The sequence below is a fragment of the Bactrocera tryoni genome, chromosome 1 (genome assembly GCF_016617805.1).
Source record: "Bactrocera tryoni isolate S06 chromosome 1, CSIRO_BtryS06_freeze2, whole genome shotgun sequence".
In the NCBI taxonomy this organism is placed as follows: Eukaryota; Metazoa; Arthropoda; class Insecta; order Diptera; family Tephritidae; genus Bactrocera; species Bactrocera tryoni.
The window spans coordinates 70456246-70479465 of NC_052499.1; the positions used below are offsets into that span (position 1 = coordinate 70456246).

Consider the following 23220-nt stretch of genomic DNA (forward strand, 5'->3'; position numbering starts at 1 on the left):
TATCGCCTGCATAGGCATTCACCCGGCAGCCACGATCCTACAGTTTTTTAAGCAGATCGTTAAAGACCAGGATCCATAGAAGAGGAGAAAGAACTCTAACTTGCGGGGTTCCCCTCCTCACATTTCGTAGCGTGTGCGCTATATCGTTCCAGACCATCCAGAGCAGTAACGACTACTTACGGCAGGACGTTATTGAAAGCTCCCTCAATATCAAGAAAGGTCCCAACAGCAAATTCTTTAACCATAATGGCTTCCTCAAGTCATGACCCGATATCTCTTATTTGACCTGTCAATATTTGATTTGTGATAGGTCCACAAACTGGTCGGTCATTGTATGGAAATTTATATGTTATACATAACATGCAGAAAAAAATTTGATACCCAACTCATCATTTGTCTACGTGTTAAGTTTAACTGATTAAGTTGAATGAATTAAACGGCTGCACTTTAAACGGCTGTCATTCAAAAACAATTTATAAAGAAATAAAAAACAATTTTTTTTTTTAATTTTACTCTAGGCGTCCCTATAAAATATAATAGAAATTATGAGTTTGCTTATAATTACTGTTTATGATATACTAATGACTTGTAATTCAAAAAAAATTTGCCAAGCGTATTTATCGAAACCCTTATCGATAAGCTGGGAATTATTCAGTGGAATATGGCATCACTGAAAAATGACAACGAAGCAAAGAAAAGGAAAAATGTCAAAACAGAAAAATTAATACAATTAAATGGGTATCACAATAATTGTGGAAGAGGGAGTGTATCAATTTCACAAAATCATTAAATGAATTAGGCAAATAGCTTTTGCCCAGCGTTGTTTTTAAATTGTGGTCGTAATAAATTGAGTGTTTATAAAATTGGAGCCGCAAACAAAGTATGTGCTGCTCTATGAAGATGTAAGCCAAAATCGATTATAAATATCGATGTTAGTTTTTTCATTGAATCGTAAAATTCTTTTGTATTTATCGAAGTGTTGTTAATAAAGCAGATCGGAATATCGCACTATATTTGATAAGTTACTTGAAATAGTTCTTTCAAAGGAAGTTTGACAAATGCAACTTAATGTAACGTTTAAAAAATTTTACGAACCAATAACTTAGTGTTGTTTATATCGTATTAGAAAAGTTCTTAATTTAAATATTTTATGACTAATTATTAGATAATTTATTCACATAAATCAGTTGTTCATTATATATGTGTATCATAGTGTGTTTATAAATTATTCATGGTGTAAATTTTGAAATAAAGTCATACGTTTAATTCAATCAAAATATATAAAGCTTATGCTATGGCATTTTAGAAATTATTTCGCTTAATCTTTTAAAGTAAATATTTTATAATTAAATTGTTTAAGAGTCGGAATTGTTGGCAGCAATGTTATTTCTTTTATTTAAAAAAATAATAACTTGAATTAATCGATAAATACTTGTGAATTATTTTTAGTTTTTTCTTCCAGTTAATCACAAATTATCGATGAGAAAATTTTAACTACCATCGCTATTGTAGTTAATGCAAAGAAGGGGCGGATTACAGCGGTGTCAACGAAAAGTGCAAGACAAAATTATTGAAAATTCTCGAATACCGTAAAACAATTCGTCATATCGCTAATAGACCTGTGATTCCGTAAAATACTATTAAATAAAAAACATTAATCTATTTGGTGCGAAAGGATTTTTTTCCTGGGATTATTTCATACTTCAAAACTGCATACATACACACACCTATATATTCACAATCCCTCCAGTATTTTAACTTACTAATACCTAGTTTGCAAATAAGAAAATGATGGTTGAATCCGATGGTACTGCTGATGCTACACGTCGTCTCAACGTCAAGAAGCAAACTCTCGATGATGCTTATGCGGTACCAGCAAATTTTTTGGAAATCGACGTGGTCAATCCATTGACAACTATGGCTGCAGGCAAGAAACGTTATACGGACTACGAAGTACGAATGCGGGTGAGTGACCTATGCAATTTAATGAGTGCATGCTGATAATTTTGTTTCAAACGGAAACAGTTATGATTACAAACAATTAAGGAACATTAATAAGCATCAATTTTAATGAAGTACACATTAACATTTGGAGGCTTAAATATTTTGCAAAACAATTTTTAGTTTCCAAATAACATATCAGTTGTGTCGGAAACTCGTACAGATTAAAATTTGGTCGTTACGCATGCATTTCATTTATCAATGAACATTACTCATAATGTTTGTGGCAGCATTAAGCAAGTTTTGTGGTTATCACCACAGCTATAAATATGCATGTGTATGTAAATTGCATATATTTTTACATAATTTTTTTTTATTATTATCTTTCAGACGAATTTACCAGTATTTAAAGTAAAGGAATCTAGCGTACGTCGACGATATAGCGATTTTGAATGGTTGAGAAATGAATTGGAACGCGATAGTAAGGTATAATTACTATTAATATTTCGCATCATTCAAATTTTAACTTCCATATTTTAATTAATAGATTGTAGTACCGCCATTACCCGGAAAAGCATGGAAACGCCAAATGCCATTCCGCGGCGACGAAGGTATATTCGATGAAAACTTCATTGAGGAGCGACGAAAAGGCCTGGAAGCGTTCATCAATAAAATTGCTGGTCATCCGTTGGCGCAGAATGAGCGCTGTTTACACATGTTCTTGCAGGAGAATGTAATCGACAAGAATTATGTGCCCGGAAAGATTCGCAATACATAAGAGGCGATATAATAAGGATCTGAACGCAAGTGGGGAATGTGTGCCGAAAGAAAAAGTGGTTGTTACTGTTACTCGAGTGCACACGTACTGGGGAATCAAGCTGAATGAGAAGAGAAATATATAAAATGCGAATATAAACAAACATACATTGAAGGATTTAACAGCTCAGAAGGGTTTATTTTTTTCAAATTTCGGGTTTATACAATATTAAAAAATATTTATTGTATGGAATGTACGTTATATAAATTCTACTATATGGATATACAAGTATATATATATTTTCGAATTCCACAACTATTTTATCTTTAATAATGTGCCGACAAATTATTAATAATATAAACCTAAAAAATAAAAAAAATATTGCTAAAGGCTTATAAAGTTGAAATAAGGCGAAGAAGATTTAAGTGTAGGATTTAGGACAAGAATATTTTCGTTAGTAGCCATCAATCGAACAAAATATCTTTATTACTATTATAAATATAAATGTAAAATATACCTTGTAATTGGAAAACTGTCATTTTGACGTTATGTATTTGTAAATTAATATTCTATGATCTTATGTTAAATTATGCGCATTTTTAATGTTGCTCGATGAATTGAATACAAATGATTGAATACATATTTAAAATGGCCTCTGTTAAAATTATCGCGTTTCCGAGCAAAAGTTTTGTAAACATTTCAGTAAATAAATAAATTAAACCTTTTTGCTATAATTTCTTTTCGTGGAAAATCTCGTTAAATTGCTTAACTCGTGGAGCTTACGTTATGACAAATTACGTTCTGTAAAAATGCAGCCCTGTTTCTTTGTTTTCTTTTCGCGCAGAGGTGCTAAACATCAGCTGTTCCATCAGCATTTGTTGGATTGCGGCTAAGGCAATGAAAGTAATTGTATTTATTTAGGGCTTAAAATGTTGGAGTCAACTATATCTGAGGATTCGGACAGCAAATATGAAAATAGTGCTGATGTGGAACAAGAATACAAGTTAATTGAAAAGGCTTACGATGAATTTAATAGGTAAATATGGGTATTTTTTTGATTGCCTCAGTTACGAACTCCAATTATTTCTTCAGTGGCAACTATGAGCAGTGTCTTGAAACGCTTGATGAGTTGGAAAAATGTAATGGAACCAATAACAAGTTGGAACACAATCGTGCTGTGGCGAAATTCTATAAGTCTGGTTGTAAAGATCATATCACGCTATTAAAAAGTATTAATGAAAATGTGAGTAAATTCTAAATTATTTTATATTTAATTTTTATTTATATAAATGACAACACAAACTAAACTAATTATTTGTTGTGTTGCCTTAGTTCCTGGAGCAATTGTCGCATTGCTGTTTCCTCATTGGTTAGGCTATTTGTCTGTTGGCGTATTTGTTCATTCAGCTTTTTCCCCAATTCGATATGCTCTTTAAGAGTTTTTCCAATCATCTCGTGTTGTTCATCCAATTGGCTTAAGACATTGCGGCAGTGACTAAGTAAGGTTGTGGCCTTTTCCGCTGCAAGGATCGTTTCAATGTATAAATGCAGCATATTATTTTAGAGATCGCTAATACTATTACCTTGTTGTTTTTTTCTCACACATTTTTGTTCAACTTGTGCCTTTATGTTTTCAAAAGTGCTCTTGGTACCTTCTCTGTATTTATCACGGAGAATCCGTATAAAATCGACATGAGATATAAAGCGATATTGTTCTGAATCATCAGAATTCGCAATCAAAGTATCCATTTTCTATTAAATATTTTTGTAGTTTTCAAATAACAAAATGACGCTTGCCCTCCTATCGAGTGTGATGAGTTGACAGTAAAGTGAAAAATATGGCGGCTTCCGGTGACATTTCTACCGTTATAGAATGTCGTAACAAAGTAAAATTCAAATAAAAACACTTCAATAAACATAAAAAATAGTCGAATTGGAAAGTTGGCAGGGGTTTCTATTTTACAAAAATTGTTTGTATGCATGTACACATTAATGTATGTATGGGATGGCATACGCAATTATTTTAAAATAAAAAGACACGATTTTCAGGATTTTCATAACTGTAATACTGTTTGGATAATAACAGAAATAAATTTCAGCTAACTTGAACTTACTGTTTATAACTCATCAGTATTAATTATTATATGAAAAATATATATGTAATTATAAAAAAATGTTAATCTTTACAAATAATTATATATAGTAATTATTATTTATTTTAATTTTTGTTTTTGTTTTAGACTGGATCTATAGATAGATCTAGTCCCATATCGTCGAAGCCTTCCTACAGTCCAATAGCGCGATTCAACATGGCGGTAATATACTATCATCGGCATATGTATGAAACTTCAATCAACACACTTTCACCATTGGTGGACCAAGTTGAAGATTTAGAAGAACACATGGCCGCACTGGTGTGTACATTTATGCTACGTCTACTGCTCGTCACTAACCAATTGCGCAAGGCGGCCGCATTTCTGGAAATGCTGCAATCGCCTGAACATAAATCATCGCTCTACTTGAACCGAGATACATTAATGGGCGAAGAAGCTTCAGCTTGTGAAACGGCAACTGCAAACCATGAGAACTTTCAACGTGCTTATAAATTTTTGGCTATACAGACATGTGTTATGAACCGTAAACCTATTGTGGTGGCAGAGGACGGTGTAAGTGTAAAAACGAATGTGATCTAATCATATTGATAAATGATTTGTACATTTTCTACTTTACAATTTTTAGTCGGCGGAGTTTTCTTCTCTAAAAGCTCATCAATATTATATTATGAAGGACTTTCAAATGGCGGCCAAACAACTGAAAAAGGTCAACGAGATAGGTGCAACTGGGGAACTGTAATTTAAATGTCATGTGCTTCCATTTATTTAAATATTAATTTCACAATTCAATTTTAATTTACAGCAGCGACATGCTTAATACGTGCATTGCCAACAATATGGGCGTAATACATTTGCGTGTACGCCATTATGCCATTGCTGCGAAATTCTTTCAGGATGCTATAACTTTTGACAAGCGTATAGCAGGCAATATGCGCAATGTGTCCTTATACCAAATGAGCACAGCACATACTTGTGAAATACTCTACAATTTGGGTATTGCAATGCTGTACTTGCGCCGCCCAAAAGAAGCTTATAATTGTTTCTTTGTGCCGTTGAAATCGTACCACAGCAATCCGCGTTTATGGTTTCGTATATCGGAAGCTTGCATTATGGATCACGAAATGGTATGTGTATATATATTATATACCACAAAGTAATTGCAAATTGTTCGATTTGATCGATTTTAACAAATTATAGAAAATGTTAGAGGAGGATAGCAAGCCAATGATCACATCTGTGGTAGATACTGGTGGTCGTAAAACGGTCTTCTTAAAACCCACAAATAATGTGGTTTATTCGTAAGTTTTACTTGAATACTGTAATGTTATGAGCAAATTATTTCTATATTTTAATTTTATATCTGTGCAGGCTGGACAAAGACGCACTTGAATCTGGTCCAAATCTGCACTTCGCCGTCTTGGCGCTACGTAATGCCCTTACCCTAACCACATACTATAAAAACGCATTTGAAATGACTGAAGACGATGAATTACCAACAGAACGGGAGAAAGAGAATTGGCGCAATGTTAAGGATAATAATTTTTGCAATCCATCTCGGCCGATATCTAAGAACTCACTTAATAATATGCTCTGTGCCATTTATGCAGCCTACAGTTATGTCTCACTACGTCTGGGCGATTATGTAAGCGCACTCAAAATGGCACAGGAATTGTTGAAAGCTGAAAAACTCTCCGATGCGCATAGGTAAAAATATATTTTTGATATTTTTTTTTTATTGTTTATTTAATATATACTTATTTTTCTTCCCTAAGATTGCTAGCGCATATGTATGCTGGTGAAGCATTACTGATGTTGGATAAATTGGAGGATGCGCGCCCACATTTTGAGCCAACATTTGTGACGAACCTGAATGCATTTGATTTTGAGACAAAAGATTGGCGCGTCAAGTCACTGGATGCCGCACAGAATGTCGTGCGTTATAATTTAGCTGTGGTCATGGCATTGCAAGGCGACTTCGAGCTTTGCAGGAACATCTTGAGCAGTTGTACACATCCAATTGTGGCGGCCAAAGTGCTATCGCTGAAGACCTATCTCGACATAAGAATGGGAAAATGTGCCTGATTTGGTAAATTTTGCCTTTACTATGCAATCTACTATAAATAAATAAAGATTTTTAAGGTATGTTGCATTGAAAGCATAATAAAGTTGAATTAATGATTAGAGTTCATATTTCCGATTGCGATTGTTAAATTGTGAGGTTAAGTATTTGAAAACCATAAATCAAAGCTTATTAAATTACCAAATCGTCTAATCAATATTGGGAGATAAGTTATCGCTGGTGGCGGAAAATCAATGCCAGCCATTAGTGCCTATAAAGCGACGTGCCCAATGTGAAAATTGTTTAGTTTGTGGTGTACCTTTGAAAATGAAGTTTAATAAAGTGATATTGGCCTCCGTGCTGCTGCTGGCCATGGCCAATATAGCAGTAGCGCTAACATTCGATGAAGAGCGTTTGAGGCTTAAGCAATTTGTCACATCTGTAAGTAAAAACAATTTTAAGTGCCCGCTTGATCAGTAATACATTAACGTGTCGCTTAAAGGAAGAACGCATTCGTTCCCATGGCTATGCGGCAGAATCGCATACCGTAGAAACCAGTGATGGCTATCTCTTAACACTATTCCGCATACCTTACTCCCCCAAATTGAATAATCAGCATGCGAAACGTCCAGCTTTTCTTTTGCAACATGGTTTATTCAGCAACTCAGATTGTTGGCTAAGTAGCGGTCCGGACAACTCATTGGCCTACTTGTTGGCCGATGCCGGCTTCGACGTTTGGCTGGGCAATGCCCGTGGTAATATCTACTCGCGCGCAAATGCTAAAATAACCTTGAATAGTCCGAAATTTTGGAAGTTCAGTTGGCATGAGATCGGCACCATTGATATTGCCGCTATGATTGATTATATACGCGATTTCACCGGTGAGCAAGCCGTACATTATGCGGGCCACTCGCAGGGCACCACGGTGTATTTGGCGCTCATGTCTACCAAAAAAGAGTACAATGCTAAGATTAAAACGGCACATCTATTGGCGCCATGTGCATTCTTTGAGCATGGCAGACATGCCGTTTTCCAACTCGGCGCATTGGTCGGCACACCTGGTGGGGTGTGGAACCGCCTTCTGGAGGATATGGAGCTGATGCCTAAAAACGCTATAGTAAATCGCATTGCAGACACACTCTGCGCGGAACAACCCGATTTGGGCGCACAGTGTAAGAAAGTCGCGCTTTGGTATGCCGGCGACGGTTACCGCAACACAAATCTGGTAAACGCAAAAATTATAGAAAAAAATAATTTTAGAAATTAATTAGTATCTTTTATTTTGACATTTCAGACTTCCTTGCAAATGCTGATTGAAACCCATCCGGGCGGGTCGTCCAGCAATCAGGGTATACATTACCTTCAGCTCTCTAAGTCACATAAGTTCCGTCAATTCGATTATGGCATCAAGAAGAACCAAGAGATTTACAATCAAGATACGCCTCCAGACTATGAACTGAATAAGATTACTGCTCGCACTTATTCGTACTCAAGCGCCAACGATGCTCTGTGTGGTCCACGCGATGTCGATACTTTGGTGGCAAATTTGCCGTATCTAGTTGAGGACTATCGCGTACCCGATCCAAGCTGGAATCACATGGACTTCATTGTTGCCAACCAAATGCGTGAGGTTATTAACGACCGTGTTGTAGGCGCCGCTAAGACTTATGAGAGAATGTAAAGATACAAATAAAACATAACCAAGCTGAAAATGGAATTTTATTTAAACATTTAGTGCAGCAACTAGAGATCTATTGCAGGTCTTTGAAATTGCAAATTTCGAAGTCGACAATATCAGACTATTAGATACGGCATGACCCCAAGCCTTTTTTTGTATGCTCCGCGATCCCCATTCATCTAACTCCGCTCTCTCTATGGTCCGAACACGTCGAAACGGCAAGTTTCCTGGGCATCTCGCTGTTGTTGTTTTTTTTTAGCGGCAGAATTCTGCCGAGTTGACAGTTCTTGGCCGGATGAAAAATCCGGGTCCGTTCCGGTAACGTAGACTCTACTCTCGTTGGAACGGCTGGTCCTCTCATTACATGCCTTCGTTGACAACCAATCCGAATCATGGCACCCGCTACAACAACACCATCTAATATATTTTTTACAGCCCATTAGTATCTAGCAGGCTGTCTATAATTTGTGGGACCCTATAAAAATCATCAGAGTCCTTGGCTTCATAAAACGTGTGGCGTTATAGATTTAGAGCTCATCTGCAAATTTTCTTCAACAAATGTTAATGAAAAAGTACATCTAGAAGAAACGAAATACTCAACTGTAGCTTATCAGTTTCTTCTGATGTTGTTGTAACGATAGTAAACATCCGGAAGGAGGGGGAATACTGCCGAGTTGACAGTACCTGGTCTTTTTATCCGACCAGGTCCGTTTCGGTTACTTAGAACCGACTGTCTGGGAACGGTAGAGGTAAGAGTGTCTTTCCAATGCTGTTAATAAGGCAAGCCCTACAATAGTCGAGAAATCGGCATTCTTTAATCGGTACTCGTTTACAAGCGTAACGAACCACTAACTAAATCCGCCAGAATAAACTGTCTTATTGTTAACGCTTATTGCCGCTCTCTCTCAATGAGCTGTAGTAAAATATTTTTTATCAAGACCGTAGGCGTTTTAATTTCATTATAAATTAAGTAAACTACTAAAAGAAGACAATGCAAAATATACCCCACACAAATTAAGAAAATCTGATACTTGAGTCGTTGGAGCGATTGTTCTAAACATAGTCGGCTCGTGCTTCTTGAAGATACGAATGCCCTGAATAAATGGATCATTTGGTGTCTACAATTGCTGAGAAACTAGGGATTATTTAGTATCATGGAGGATAGAATCAACAACCATCATTTGTAACCAGTCAGAAAGTGTCATTTTCGGACGAGTTTTATATGCGAGATTCTTCTTCTTTCTTTATTGGCGTGAACATTGCTTATGCGATAATAGCCGAGTTTACAACAGCGTTGCAATCGTTTCTTCTTTTGGCAATTTGGCGCCAATTCGAGATACAAGTGCAGCCAGGTCCTTCTCCACCTGATCTCTCCAATGGACTGCACGTCTTCCTCTTCCTCTGCTTTCCCCGGCGGGCACCGTGTCGGACACTTTCATAACTGGAGTGTATTCATCCATCCGGACGACATGACCTAGCCAGCGTATGCACTGTCCCTTAATTCGCTGAACTATGTCAATGTCGTCGTATATCTCGGTACAGCTCATCGTTCCAGCGATTGCGGTATTCGCCGTGGCCAATGCGCAAAGGACGAAAAAACTTCCTTAAAACCTTTCCCTTGAAAACTCTTAACGCCGACTTATCAAATGTTGTCATCGTCCATGCCTCTGCACCATACCGCTGAACGGGGATGATGAGTGATTTGTAGAGTTTGGTCTTTGTTCGTTGAGATAGGACTTTACTTCTCAATTGCCTACCCAGTCCGAAGTAGCAACTGTTGGTGATGGTAATTCAGCGCTGGATTTCGAGGCTGACATTGTTGTTGGTGTTAAGACTGGTACCAAGATAGACGAAATTGTCTACGACTTCGAAGTTTTGAGAGTCAACATTGACGTGAGAGCCAAGTCGTGAGCGCGAGGACTGTTTGTTTGATGACAGGAGATATTAACGTCTTGCACTCGTTCTTTATCAGACCCATTTGCTTCTTTTCGAGATTATCGACAGAAAATACGTAAGAATTGACAGGTTCGCAGAGAAATCACTTGCGCTACAGTAATTGTTTCAAAGATATCGTCCCCTCAATATAACAATAGCGTATAATTTTTTTTGGGTTTTGAGAAAATCGAGTTTAAAGTTTTTGTAATTTTCTTATTGAAGGAAATTTCTGAACATGAAATTATGCACCATTTTTTCCAATGACATTTTGACCCACTTTGTGGAAGTAGAATTTGACGAAATTTTGACCAGACATAGAATCAATGATGGAGATTCTAAATATGCAATAAAAAAATAATGGCGTATGAGCACATACGCTATTGTTATATTGAGGGGACGATATATAGAGAGGGATTGTAGGAACGCTTCTTGTTGCTGTATTGGATTTCATGCGATTCGTGCTGCAATATCCGAAGTCGTTAACCCTTTCAAGGAAAGAATGCGAACTCTTTCATATCAACAAAATACTTATGCGCAGCGTACGACAAAATATTTTTGATTTACAACAATTTGATAACATTTTCCCGAAATATACAAAACAAACTATAAATACGATTAATTGAAATCATTACGGGGGGTATACTCTGTATATTTTTTGAGTTATGACAAGCTTATCTGCGTCATTCACTTCATTAGGCTTAAGCTCTACAAGATTGATCGTATATTGCGAATTATGGCATTAGATTAGATATCCTCTCGGCAGCGGCTCCTACCTTTTATAACTCGTCACTTTCAAATCAATTTTTTCAGTTTGCACTTATTTTTTTTTGCAGAACAATGGGAGTTTTGCAAACTATGTTTCGTTTAGCGGTTGCCTTAATTGTGCTGTCCGCGCTGACCGAGGCTTTGGACCTGACGTATATTAATCTGAAACCTTTTAAAACATCTGTAAGTTCAATAAAACAATACCTTGTTCACTCATACTAAAAGCTCAACTAATTTTTAGGCTGAACGTATACGCGAGCAAGGTTATCCCGCTGAGTCCCATTTTGTGGAGACCAGTGATGGTTATATACTCAACCTCTTTCGCATTCCCTACTCGCCACGTTTGGACAATCACCTAGAGCGTAAGCCTGTAGTCTTCATACAACATGGTCTCTTCGGGTGTTCCGACTGTTTTTTACTAAATGGTCCGGAGGACGCGATCGCGTATAATTTCGTTGATGCTGGTTTTGATGTTTGGTTGGGTAATGCGCGTGGCAATATTTATTCCAGTAATCACTCCAGTTTGTCGCCTGAACACCCGAAGTTTTGGAAGTTCAGTTGGCATGAGATCGGCACCATTGATATGCCCGAATCGATTGACTATGTGCTCGAGCGGACAGGTGAAAGTGCACTACATTATGTTGGGCATTCACAGGGCGGTACAGTTTACTTTGTGATGCTTTCTTCTCGTCCCGAGTATAATGAAAAGATAAAAACTGGACACGGTTTGGCACCCGCTGTATTTATGGGTAATGTTACTGACGGCATTGTTACGGCGCTCGCTCCGTATGTCGGCACACCTGGTATGGGCGCTAATTTGCTCTGCGATCAACCGTTTGTACCGTACAACCCGCATGTGCAGCGCTTGCTGGATACGGCTTGTGGCGGCGCACCAGCATATCCAAAATATTGTAAAACACTATATCTAATGTGGGCCGGCGATGAACAGTCGAACCTTAATGCGGTCAGTATGCTATAGCGAATATTCAAAGTGATAGAAAATATGATTTCTTTTCATTTGTAGACATTACTGCCTCAACTGGCCGAAACACATCCTGCTGGCATCTCGACTAATCAAGGCATACACTACATACAACTTAAAGTGTCGAACAAATTCCGTCAATACGATTTTGGTTCGAAGAAGAATAAAAAAGTATATAATCAGGAAGAACCGCCAGATTATCCGCTAGAAAAGGTCACAGCCGATACTTTCCTCTATTATGGTTTAAATGACGGTTCGGCTACAGCGCAAGATATGAAACGTTTACCCCCCTACCTAACTAATTTGCGTCTGTTCTATGAAGTGCCGAATCCAACATGGGGACATTTGGATTTCATTTTCGCCAAGCAGGTTAAGCAGGAAATCAACGATCCTGTAATACAGCATTGTAAAGATTATGAAGAACGATATTAGAGCGATCAATAAAGAATTTAAGAGCAATATGTAAAATATTTATGTTAGTAAAATAGATTTTTAATTGTAGAGCTTAAACAAACTACCAGGCAGGCTGAAAAATTCGTATCGTTCGGGTCGCGAAATCAGAACTTTCGGTAATAATAAGACATTTTTGATATGAGATATTTGAAGGGAACCTAAATGGATTGACTGGTAAGAGGCGAATGAGACTTTGTAGGTATGTTGACGCTTCGGGTGTTTCATGACGGCACTTCCTTAACGTCCATAACATTGAATAATTAGGTTCCAGTAAAAACGTTTAAAGATACGGTCAATCGCATAGCAGCCAGAATTTATGGCACTCTGGCAAGGAGTTGTACTCGATTTCAAAGTTTCACCTTTGCACTAAGCACTTATGTTTTGAGTTCATTTATGACTATGATATCTTATTTGGGGTACTCACAACGTGTCACAAAGCGTCGTAAAATCATAAAATCATAAATTTTTATACCAGTTTAAAAAATTTGTTTTTGGATTGCATACTAAAATATGTTTACGCAAATACAACTCTGAACGCTATGTTTTCGGATCATTATAACTTCATGAGACTACGTGAAACCCCTAAATGGATATTGAACTCCAATAAAATGGACAAAGTTTGAACTCTTGCATTCAACATTTGCGCTTCAATATAAACATAACACTTGTAGATTAATATCTATAACAATCTTTCCCTCAGTAACTCTTTGAGTTTACAATCACGAACAAGCAGGTGTGTGTCGATCCTCTTTTCACGGATCTTTTCCAGGGTTTGGCGCGTGATCAGTTTCTGTTGTGCACACAGTGTTGGAGTTTACGAGCACCTTATATGTGATGTTGAAGTGTCTTATCCCACTTTTTGTGGATTGGTCAGGCACACTTAAACTCCAATCGTCGGGCATGCTTTCATCAGACCATATTCTACAAAGAAGCTGATGCATGCTTCTTAGCTTGGCTGGAAATTCATTGGTCACGCCGCTTTGCTGTTCTTCAGACGGGTCATTGCTTCTTCATGGTTGGACAATGGATCGTCTGATCCATCGTTATCGATTGGGGTATCGGGTTCACCATCTCCTGGTTTTATGCTTCCACTGCCTTCCAGCAGGCTGGAGAAGTGTTCCCTCCATGTCTACGAGACATGAACTTGAATAGCAGAGACTTCTGACAATACAGTTGGCATTAAATCGGCGCTATTGATTTGCCCAATACAATTGACTATATACTCAAGAAGTACAATACGAAAGCATTTATCTTAAGCTCAAGGCTCAAGCTTTTTTTATGGGCAATATTATATAACCTCTGGTGCACTTAATCAATCCTAATATAACTGTGTTCAGTGACAGTGGTATGCGATTGTTTAGCGATTAAATGTTCATACTACAATATGTTGTTGCAATGAGAACTGTCGAGATTTAGCGGATAGCACATTATCAGCTTGAAAATGTATCAGCTGATGCGCATGTCTATTCGACGTGTCCGGTACATCTGTGAACTGGCAGAGCATTAAGCGTTTGTCAGATCATTGCACCAATTTGAAGCTATTGCACAAAGTGCCTAACGAGAACTGCGTGGCTTTACATTCACCATCAAAGGAAATTAAACTAGAAACCAACAGGTAATTGATAACTGAAAACAGTATGATATTGATAGAACTATGTACGAAAACTGAAAGCTAAACTCTATGCAGTACTTAATGCTTAATACAGAAGTCATACAAAAATAAATAAAGTATTTTAAGAAATATTTGCAGAAATTCAAGCGGCAATAAGCACCTGGCGCAAGCACCATTATCTCCGTCATAAACGTGTATCAATTAATATGAGTGTACAAGTCAAGTGCCACTTACAGGGTTGGCCGAAAGTATTCGTCTGATTGCTTTTACATATATGGCAGAAGATATATGTATGTACGCATGTATATTATTCAGAATTGCTTAGCAACTATTGCATTTGGGTGGACTGGGTGGATGACAATCCACCAGATATTTGTAAGTTCCAGTCTCAGCTAATATCAAAGAAATTGTTGGAATACTCTCACATAATTTATCCATAGTTTTGTACTATTATATTATTTTACATTGCATTTTATCCCTACAATCCTACAATTCTGTTATATTTTGAAGCAAACAACTTTTGCGCACTCGTAGAACTGTGAATTGGTCATATTATAATCGGTCGACGCCACCATATTATCCCTTGTGAAACATATGTATGTGCGAGTCCCATATTAGCTACTGTGATTACAATTTTTTGCAGTCAACAACATTTTAGGTGGACTGGTCATGCTTCATCTGGGTGTCGTCGAACTTTTTTCCCTCAAATGAACTACATCCGATCAATGGGCATACATATCTCTGAACTGTTAACGCCAAAAAGGTAAAAAAAGTTTGAGTTAGAAACATCAAGACAATAGCCAATCCTTAAGTTGGTCGACGAAAACGGTGAGGCTGGAACTTATAAAAAGTTTCTTATAAGTATTTCTAAGAATTCGTCCTCTTTCCTTTACCTCTGGTAAGTCAAATTACCTCGGTAACCCAAAATAAAGTTTTCCATATTCTATTAAGGTATTGAAGGTATCTTTAATGAAGAAGTAGTTAAGATACTTATTTCTTTACTAAAGACCAAGGTCATTAAAACTGTTTGAAAATCGTTCGATTTTGAAACTCATATTATCCACAAAAAAGACAACATTTTAAGATTTTGTGCTTATTATAATTAAATAGTTTATTCTTAAATTTTGAATAATACGTAAAAATGCCATAATACCCAGACAACAGTTATTCTAAAAAATATACGTCACTTAGTTATGGCAACCTTTATCTTAACAAGTATGGATCAAATAATAAACTCGGTCTTAAAAGTCCTACTTTTTCCTATAAATCACAATTAAAATTTAAAAACTAAAATACTCTTGAAGTGAAACTCGAAACGTTATCGTCAACTATATGTATATTCGTAGTAGTTTGCTGCTCTGATAATTTTATCGAAAATGAACTCACGCACGCCCAGACCACAAATGAAGTCGAAATGATTCCAGCGTCGACGTGGAATCTTATAGACGGCCTGTAGGTTGCGCAAACGCATTAGCAGTCGCCAAATATCCTCCACGGACACGATGTAATCGTTCTCGGCGTAGAAAATTGTTACCGGCGCTGTGACTAGCTCCAACTTGTAGTCGGGCGGTTCTAATTGATTGTACATCAACCAATTCTTCTCCGGACCATAGTCGTATTGGCGGAACTTCGTCGAGACGTAACCCTGAAAGTAATGCATAATTTGCTTGAAGGAGCCACCCACTGGAAAGTTGGCCATTATATCCGGTAGCAAAGTCTGTAAATATGCGGGAAAATTCTATAAAAACTATATACAAGTATAATAGAATTGCAAGTACCACCTTGTTTAGATGTTGTGTGTCGTAGCCCACAGCTGGCCAAAGGCGGCTGACACAAACCATCGGTCGTTCGTTCTCAAAACAAAGCGACGAGAGGAACTTTTTCACAAACTTGTTTGTCGACACCATCTCCATGCCCTCCAACACCTTAGCCACATAGTTGCGTGTACCCAATATGGGACCGAAAATCTTGGCCAGCCCACCTTTAGTGTTGCTCACATACGCCACCGGCGCCAACAGATGTGCTGTCTTGAAGACGCCATTGTATTGCGGCAACATTGAGTTCAGCACCAGAAACACGGTGCCACCCTGTGAGATGCCCACAAAATGCATTTTCGCCTCGCCCGTGCATTGCATGATGTAGTCCACCATAGCGGGCATATCGTAAATGCTCATCTCATGCCAGCTGAAGTTCCAGAACTCACGCTCCGTGGCATTGTACCACACGTTGCGACGCGTGTAGATGTTGCCGCGATTGTTGCCCAACCAAATGTCGTAGCCTTGACGCCACAGCAGATATGGTAATGAGTTCTCCCGGCCGTTCAGTAGCCAAGCGTCCGAGGAGGCGTAAATTCCGGCTAACAAGAAAACGACCGGACGTCGCGAATATATGCCGCAAGCACTAGCGCCTGTTGTCGACGTCGTATTATATTGCGGTATGCGATGCAATGTCAACGCATAGCCGTCCTTGGTCAGCACGTGATGCTTTTCCACCGGATAACCGTCGCGACGAATGCGTTGCACCTGCAAGTGCAAGTGCGTATTCATGGAAGGAAGAAAGTAATAAAAGACGATTATTTTATTATGATGTCTACTGGTGTTCTTTGTGCTATTTTTTAGTGGCAGTCTGCAAAATAGTAAGTGCTGTGATTGAGTGACTCAAGTAGGTAAAATGACAATAATAGGCGCTATCGGCGTCGCGGTGACACTGCGTTGACATAAAAGTGACTTACGCAAATCACCTACCGTCTACCATCTACGATTTACGATTTACGAGTACCTGCCTGCATGGCTCAATTGACGGCTTAGCTGGATTGCGAAGTTAAGTCGTGTCGTCTAAGTGCATGCGAGCACAAATTTATGCGCTCTTGACAGCCGTAAACGGCCTTCATTGCCATTTCATTGTTTTTGTTTGTTGTAATAATTGCAATATGCGCTAAATACATACATATATGTATACCACCAACGCTTTTCCAAAGGATGTGGATTATTTTTTTCATAAGCAAAGGGTATGATTTCGATAGAAATAACATTGAATGGCCGCGATCTGGTTAAACAAATGTTGGATACCATGAATAGGTTAACTGATATACATATGTATGTGACAGATAAAAATTTGTGAGATCGTGCCTGATGTCAGAAGTTAGTGCTATGTGTAGTCGGTTTCACTGAGATATGTGATAACTTGTCCGAAATCTTCTCTGTTAATGGTTGAGAATGGAATGGAAGTTCAATTCAAACAAGTGTCTACAATCGTATAAAACCCATCAGACGTGTACTGCATGAAGGGGTATCTGAGTTGGTGGGAGCCTGGATTTTGAACCCTGCTTATTCTCGGACTCCAAAACCATGTTCGAAAAAGGTGAAAAGAAAAAGGCGCGACTGAGCTCTATTTCGAAGCATATGTTCAATCGTTCTTCAAAATTTAAAGTTATGCTTAAATCTCATGACATGTTCTCTAACTCTTATTTGGGATTTTATGCGAAAGTAGGATTAAAGGTTCATATCAAGTGAATGAAAAATCGGATTAAGCACAATTTGAATTGAAATAAATGGTTTTACTTTTCTTAGACCCGATCGACTTTAGGTAAGGTTTGGTTAAATGGTCGACCTTAAAAAGTGGATGTCACTTGGTTAGCTTATAATACCGGTCCGTTGTGATACCTAGAACTCTCATAAAAATGTATTATAAATAACCACATAAATCAACAAAGCGCTCTGAGCCGATCACAAATTTGTTGAGGCGGCCAATGTCAGTTTCGACTATGTCTACTGATTCATCGAAGGTTTGGCTGCCGAGATGCTTCAGTCTCAGTCTTGCAAAAGCTGTAAAAAGATGAGAAAGTTCCTGAATGTTTCCAGCTCACCTTCTTCCATACGATTTTGACAATTTGGTTCCGACTGGATTTTTAGCCTTACAGCATGAATGTTACGTCTAGTAAGAACTCCTACGATTACTATAAGATAAACTTTGCTAGGAGAAAACAGTTCAGTCGAGATGTTATATCTACTCTAGGCTTGAAGATCGGATTAGAAGATTCCGAATGACTGTTACAATATAGAAATACTCGAAGGTTGTCACTTCTTATTGAAAGCGGATTTCTTTTAGCGAAAAATTCGTGCGATGCTGCTTGAAAGTTGTGATAGAACTCAGGTCCTGCGAAGTGTTTTTTTTCTAAAACAACCGGATATTGTTTGTCCGCAGTGGACAGCCATTGGCAGTGTTCCTCAAAGCTACAGCAACAACTGTATCCAAATGTAAACTCTTTTATAAAACAATGATTAGAAATGTTATCGAAAACTTGGAGGATCGCTATATTCTATGTGAAACCCTTGCTCATCTTTACATATGTATGTATGTTCTAGTATAACAATATCGAATTTTGCTAAACAAAAGCTTTAATTTTTTAAATGACACTAGCGCTATTATTTCTCTGATAACCGTTTCCTTGTAAGGAAAACCGATAGTCCACAAACTATCTGAGCTTGTTCAGAATTGCAATTTCACGTTACTGCCTCCAAAGTGGTATGCATAGATTCCAAAAAGAACAGTGGCTATATAAAATCATTTTTTTAAGACAAACATTTTCGTACGAAAATATGGCTAATTTTGGTTTTAAAATCGTAAATTTTTATTGAAAAGTTATATCGCTCATGACATTATTTTTAGTGCGGTGATGGGTATGATTTCGTAAATACGTGTCTATTTTTTCGTTTCATTTGCCTACTTTTGGCAAATGCAAATGCCGGCACGTGCGTCGAACACTCAGCGCGGCACACCACGCTCGCATACGCGCAGAAACGCCGACATACATACATAGGTACTATATAGTCCAACAACAAAAATGGATGAATGACGATAAACTTGCGATTACAAAGTTTGTCCTAAAGTATGTACAAGCCATGGGTATTTTGCCAATGGCAACACGAAAAACAATAACATCCATTTATACGAGTACATACAGACACATATGCTTGCTAGATTTCGTACTTTCGTATGCATGTGAGTATGTTGTATCTAAGTGTGCGATACTTCAAATTATGCATTCCGCGCATGCGCACTTGCACTCGCCACACACGCTTTAAATACTCGTACATGCAGCAAGCACTCTGTGCGACCGACACTCCTGCGATGTGATCTGCCCTTGTCGCTGTTGAGTTGTGTCCTCTACCGAAGTGACTTAATAGACACAATAAATAAGTCCAAAGTTTGAAATATTGACTTGTGCAATTTATCACATAACTGGGAGGCGATATGGTATTTTGTAATTATTGATAACAAATATTTATATGTACGAGTATAGTCAGGTAAAGGTGCGAAAAAATCGATTAAGTGGACTATATATTATATGAAGTATTACTACAGACGTACCAAAGGGGTCTTGAGATTTAATTTATTTCCAGGAAATTTTATAATACCCTCAAAACTTTATACTTGTGACTTTACTTCTCTATCTGGAACATTTGTAAAATAAGTACAGTAATGCTTATGGTAGCTAGGTTATGTGAGCTTGACCTTGACCACTGATTAGATAAAATACTGCAGGAGATAAGGAACTAAAGTCATGAAACAGCTAAATAGTGAACAAAAGGAAAGCCATTCCAAAGAACAATATGATCTCTATAGACTTCTTTATGTTGAAGTGTACGAAGTTTGATCTCTACAATGCCAGTTAGTACGTGTTTGGCAATTACAAAAAATGTGTCTGGCTATGACGAACAGAGGAAACTAAACTCATAAGAGATGGGCGTCTCAACTCATTTTGGTTAATGTTTTGGGTATGAAGCATGTCAGTACTAAATACCAAACGAATTTTTGCAAAAAAGACGTCAAGTGCCGACCATGAGGGCATCATACAGACCATGTCTCTTCTAAACTGTTCTAGAATCTAGCGAATGGTGCTCCAAAAATGAGCCGAAACCGAAAAAAATTGCTGAAAACAGTGAATGGCATCTCAGAAAAGGCTTATATCAAATGAATAGAAAGTTGAATTAAGCGCAATTTGTATTGAAATACGTGGAAATGGTTTTACTTTTGTCAGTCCGGATCAACTTTAGATTAGGTTTGGTTAAGTGGTCGATCCTAAAAATTGGATCTCCCTTGGATAGCTAGCTTGCAATGCCGGTCCGTTGTGGTACCAGAACTCTTGTGTTCATAAATACCGTCATAAATCGCCAAAGCTCTTTGAGTCGATCACAAATTTGTTGCGGAGGCCAATGTCAGTTTTGACTTTGTCTACTGGTTCGCCCAAGGTTTGACTGTCGAGATGTTTCACCCTGAATTTTGCAAAGGCTGGATAATGAATGAGAGAGTTTCTGAATGTTTCCATCTCAACTTCTTTCATACAATTTGCACAATTTGTTTCCGACGTAAATGCTTATGCCTAGTAAGAACTCCTACTATTGCTCCTAAATGAACTTTGCTAAGAAAAAAAGTTCAGTCTATCTCTCATGTATTCTCTATGCCAAAAGATCGTCGACCAATGCCTGCTAAGCGCATGCTAGGTCCATACGCCGAGTGCTAAATCGCAAGATTACAACATAGATCCCGCTCATTCACACACCGATGTGAGAAAGGTACCCCGCTTTGATCAGATGGTATTTCCCTGAAATTCAGATCTTAAGACAGTGAAAGATGGGTATCAGTCTTTCAAATTAGTTGGAATTAATTTCAGATATGTTGTTTTTATATCTGACAAGTTTTGCACTATTAGAAAGTTCTGATATGTTCTCTAAATCCTCTATGCGTTACTATTTATACTTGAATTAAAAATTGTTAGTGTGATTTTCCGAATGACTTTTATACTCGTATGGTGGAAACACAATAGGAGGTTGTCACATCCTATTGCGTGCGTATCGCTATTGAAGAAAAATTCGTGTGATGTTGCTTGGAAGTTGTGATAGAACTCAGGTCCTACAAAGTTTTAGTGCGGGCTTTTCGCAAAACAGACGGGTCTAGGTAAACATAACTGACTTGTAAATTTTTCTGGCCAAGGGCTGTCACACTTCAAAATTATTTGGGTAATGTTCATTACCCATACAACAGTAACAGCCTTCAAAGCGTACAAAAAATGGCGTGAAAAATTATGAACCGTACCATATTAAATAAATTAAAAAGTAAGAACAGTTGCTTTTCAAAATAGTAGATTAAACAACAATCAAAAATATTTTAAGCTGACCGCAAAAATGTTTGGCCTCAATTATTAGGAAAACAACGTGAAGTGCGTTGCAAGCCTTGTTAGCATAGTGGAGTGATTGGTCACAGCTTATTTAAATTTAATTGCGGTCAGTGGTTTTCGTTTAATTTCTCGCTCATTTCTATTTCACGAGTCATACCGCATCTGTAATGATGATGTCGCGCGTTTGACGGACGTTGATGAACGCGGCAACCATAAACGAGGATCCGCGTAGCTGCGACTCCAACTGCCAGCAATACAGGCCACTTAACAGCAATAGCAACAACGATTTGATGATGTTGCAACCGATGATGGTGACAGCCATGACTCACGACGGCGCAGGATGCTATGAATGTTGGCGTTAAAGCCGTTAATGCCGTTGCTCGTCAAACGCGTTCGGGGAGTTGTTTCAAGCGAATGGACAAGATGATGCAGAATGACATACTGGCTTACGTCAACGTGTCGTGCGAAGCGATCTTATGGGCTGAAGCAGCCAACACACTTTGCCACACCGATCCACAGCTAAACGGCGTTGCAGCTGCAGCGGTAGCCTAGTGTGTCGGCGATGAGCGGCGAGGAAGTGCAAGCAGCAAGTTTCACAACAATTCTATCTCAATCACGCTTTATTGAAATAACACAAAACAACCGAATGCAGCAGCCAGACGGATTGAACCGAAAGCACGATAAGTGTTAAAGGTGCTGACTGTGCAGTTGAGGTCAAAAGTTAACACTAATGGGTACTTGATGTTTCGGTACGTCACTGCGGGTAGTACGCGTCTGGGACGAGTTATTATGTGTGCTACAAGTATGAACCGTTATATTATTACTTTTCACTTTTCACTTTTCACGTTTATTGCTACTTATTGGCTTTCTTTTGCTTGTACAGCATTACTTTTTGTTTTTGTCTTGCTTTTGCTTTTGTTTTTGCACTTTCATTGGCGGTTTATAAGTGTTTTTTTCGCGCGCAGGAAAAGGTGAAACCTCCAAATCGGCAACATGTATGAATTCCGGGATCGCGCTGACGTAAAACTTTGGTAACGTCGCGTGGCTTCGACTTCGATTGTCGTCGTCGTGCGCGGACTGGTGTCTGTTGACTGACTGTTTCGCCGCCTCGATAGCGGTATCCGCGCAGCCTGCGGCTTCCACGCGCCCCAGCTGTTGTGAAGCGCTTCTCTCCGCCACAACTCCAACCGCAGCACCATACAGGTATGTAGGTAAGTGTAGCGCTCGCTGTGACGCTCATCGCGCTCATTACGTGTATTACCTTACCACCACTCGCTTTAGCCCGCTGCCAACCGGCGCGGCCTCGCTGTAGTTACTTTTAATTCATAAACTCAATTATTTATTTTGTGTCTGCTTTCGCATTCATCGATTTGCAATGAGCGTGGCGCGATTCGAACGGCCAGCCGGCTGCGACTCAAGCACGTGAAGCGACGCTTCGATTTGTCCAACGTAATTCGCTCGCCACTGTCACTTGGCCATTACGAGCACCTACATAATTCTGCTCTCCGGCATGGTGCCGCTATTGACCACACTTACCCATTGACTACTCCTCCCTGAACCTGTTGTCCGGCGATTCGACTCGGTCTGTCATTGTGCGATTTGTTTAGGATGCGTTTGCATGCGTCTGCCGCCCGTTGGCGGGGAGTCGGTAACTCGGTAATGCGGTTAGGCGCTTCGACCGCCTTGGCGCATTAAGCTGTCTGTCCGTCTCTCTGCAATTGTGCGTTTGTTTATTTGCCGTCAGTTT

General features: G+C 38.5%; 6 protein-coding genes across 9 annotated transcripts; 4 read left to right on the top strand and 2 right to left on the bottom strand.

The window, feature by feature from the left end:
• The first annotated feature begins 743 nt into the window (after positions 1-743).
• Positions 744-3315, top strand: LOC120782860 (sorting nexin-12). 3 transcript variants are annotated; one of them, XM_040115396.1, is made up of 4 exons: positions 744-902; positions 1450-1965; positions 2332-2427; positions 2489-3315. In XM_040115396.1, exons 2-4 carry the CDS (start codon positions 1789-1791, stop codon positions 2717-2719), a joined length of 504 nt encoding a protein of 167 aa, XP_039971330.1. In that variant the 5' UTR covers positions 744-902; positions 1450-1788; the 3' UTR covers positions 2720-3315. The 3 variants fall into 3 exon arrangements, with proteins under 3 accessions (XP_039971330.1, XP_039971332.1, XP_039971331.1); XM_040115398.1 differs by having other exon boundaries at positions 1463-1965; XM_040115397.1 differs by having other exon boundaries at positions 744-880.
• Positions 3316-3571: 256 nt separating this feature from the next.
• Positions 3572-7023, top strand: LOC120782077 (CCR4-NOT transcription complex subunit 10). 2 transcript variants are annotated; one of them, XM_040114231.1, is made up of 8 exons: positions 3572-3734; positions 3791-3941; positions 4939-5364; positions 5438-5547; positions 5615-5936; positions 6010-6110; positions 6181-6516; positions 6585-7023. In XM_040114231.1, exons 1-8 carry the CDS (start codon positions 3628-3630, stop codon positions 6892-6894), a joined length of 1863 nt encoding a protein of 620 aa, XP_039970165.1. In that variant the 5' UTR covers positions 3572-3627; the 3' UTR covers positions 6895-7023. The 2 variants fall into 2 exon arrangements, with proteins under 2 accessions (XP_039970165.1, XP_039970168.1); XM_040114234.1 differs by lacking the exons at positions 3572-3734; positions 3791-3941 and adding an exon at positions 4660-4692.
• Positions 3994-4528, bottom strand: LOC120782100. Its single transcript, XM_040114249.1, has 2 exons — positions 4282-4528; positions 3994-4218 (listed from the first exon to the last, which is right to left on the bottom strand). Exons 1-2 carry the CDS (start codon positions 4445-4447, stop codon positions 4010-4012), a joined length of 375 nt encoding a protein of 124 aa, XP_039970183.1. The 5' UTR covers positions 4448-4528; the 3' UTR covers positions 3994-4009.
• A 47-nt stretch (positions 7024-7070) lies between the features above and the next one.
• Positions 7071-8588, top strand: LOC120782091 (lipase 3-like). The gene is made up of 3 exons (XM_040114242.1): positions 7071-7312; positions 7374-8096; positions 8166-8588. Exons 1-3 carry the CDS (start codon positions 7199-7201, stop codon positions 8550-8552), a joined length of 1224 nt encoding a protein of 407 aa, XP_039970176.1. The 5' UTR covers positions 7071-7198; the 3' UTR covers positions 8553-8588.
• A 2735-nt stretch (positions 8589-11323) lies between these two features.
• LOC120779760 (lipase 3-like) lies at positions 11324-12701 on the top strand. Its single transcript, XM_040112143.1, has 3 exons — positions 11324-11432; positions 11491-12213; positions 12274-12701. The coding sequence occupies exons 1-3, from the start codon at positions 11340-11342 to the stop codon at positions 12661-12663; spliced, it is 1206 nt and encodes a 401-aa protein (XP_039968077.1). The 5' UTR covers positions 11324-11339; the 3' UTR covers positions 12664-12701.
• A 2692-nt stretch (positions 12702-15393) lies between these two features.
• On the bottom strand, positions 15394-22554 carry LOC120772497 (lipase 3). The gene is made up of 3 exons (XM_040101147.1): positions 21631-22554; positions 16078-16818; positions 15394-16013 (listed from the first exon to the last, which is right to left on the bottom strand). Exons 1-3 carry the CDS (start codon positions 21793-21795, stop codon positions 15621-15623), a joined length of 1299 nt encoding a protein of 432 aa, XP_039957081.1. The 5' UTR covers positions 21796-22554; the 3' UTR covers positions 15394-15620.
• Between the last annotated feature and the right edge of the window lie 666 nt (positions 22555-23220).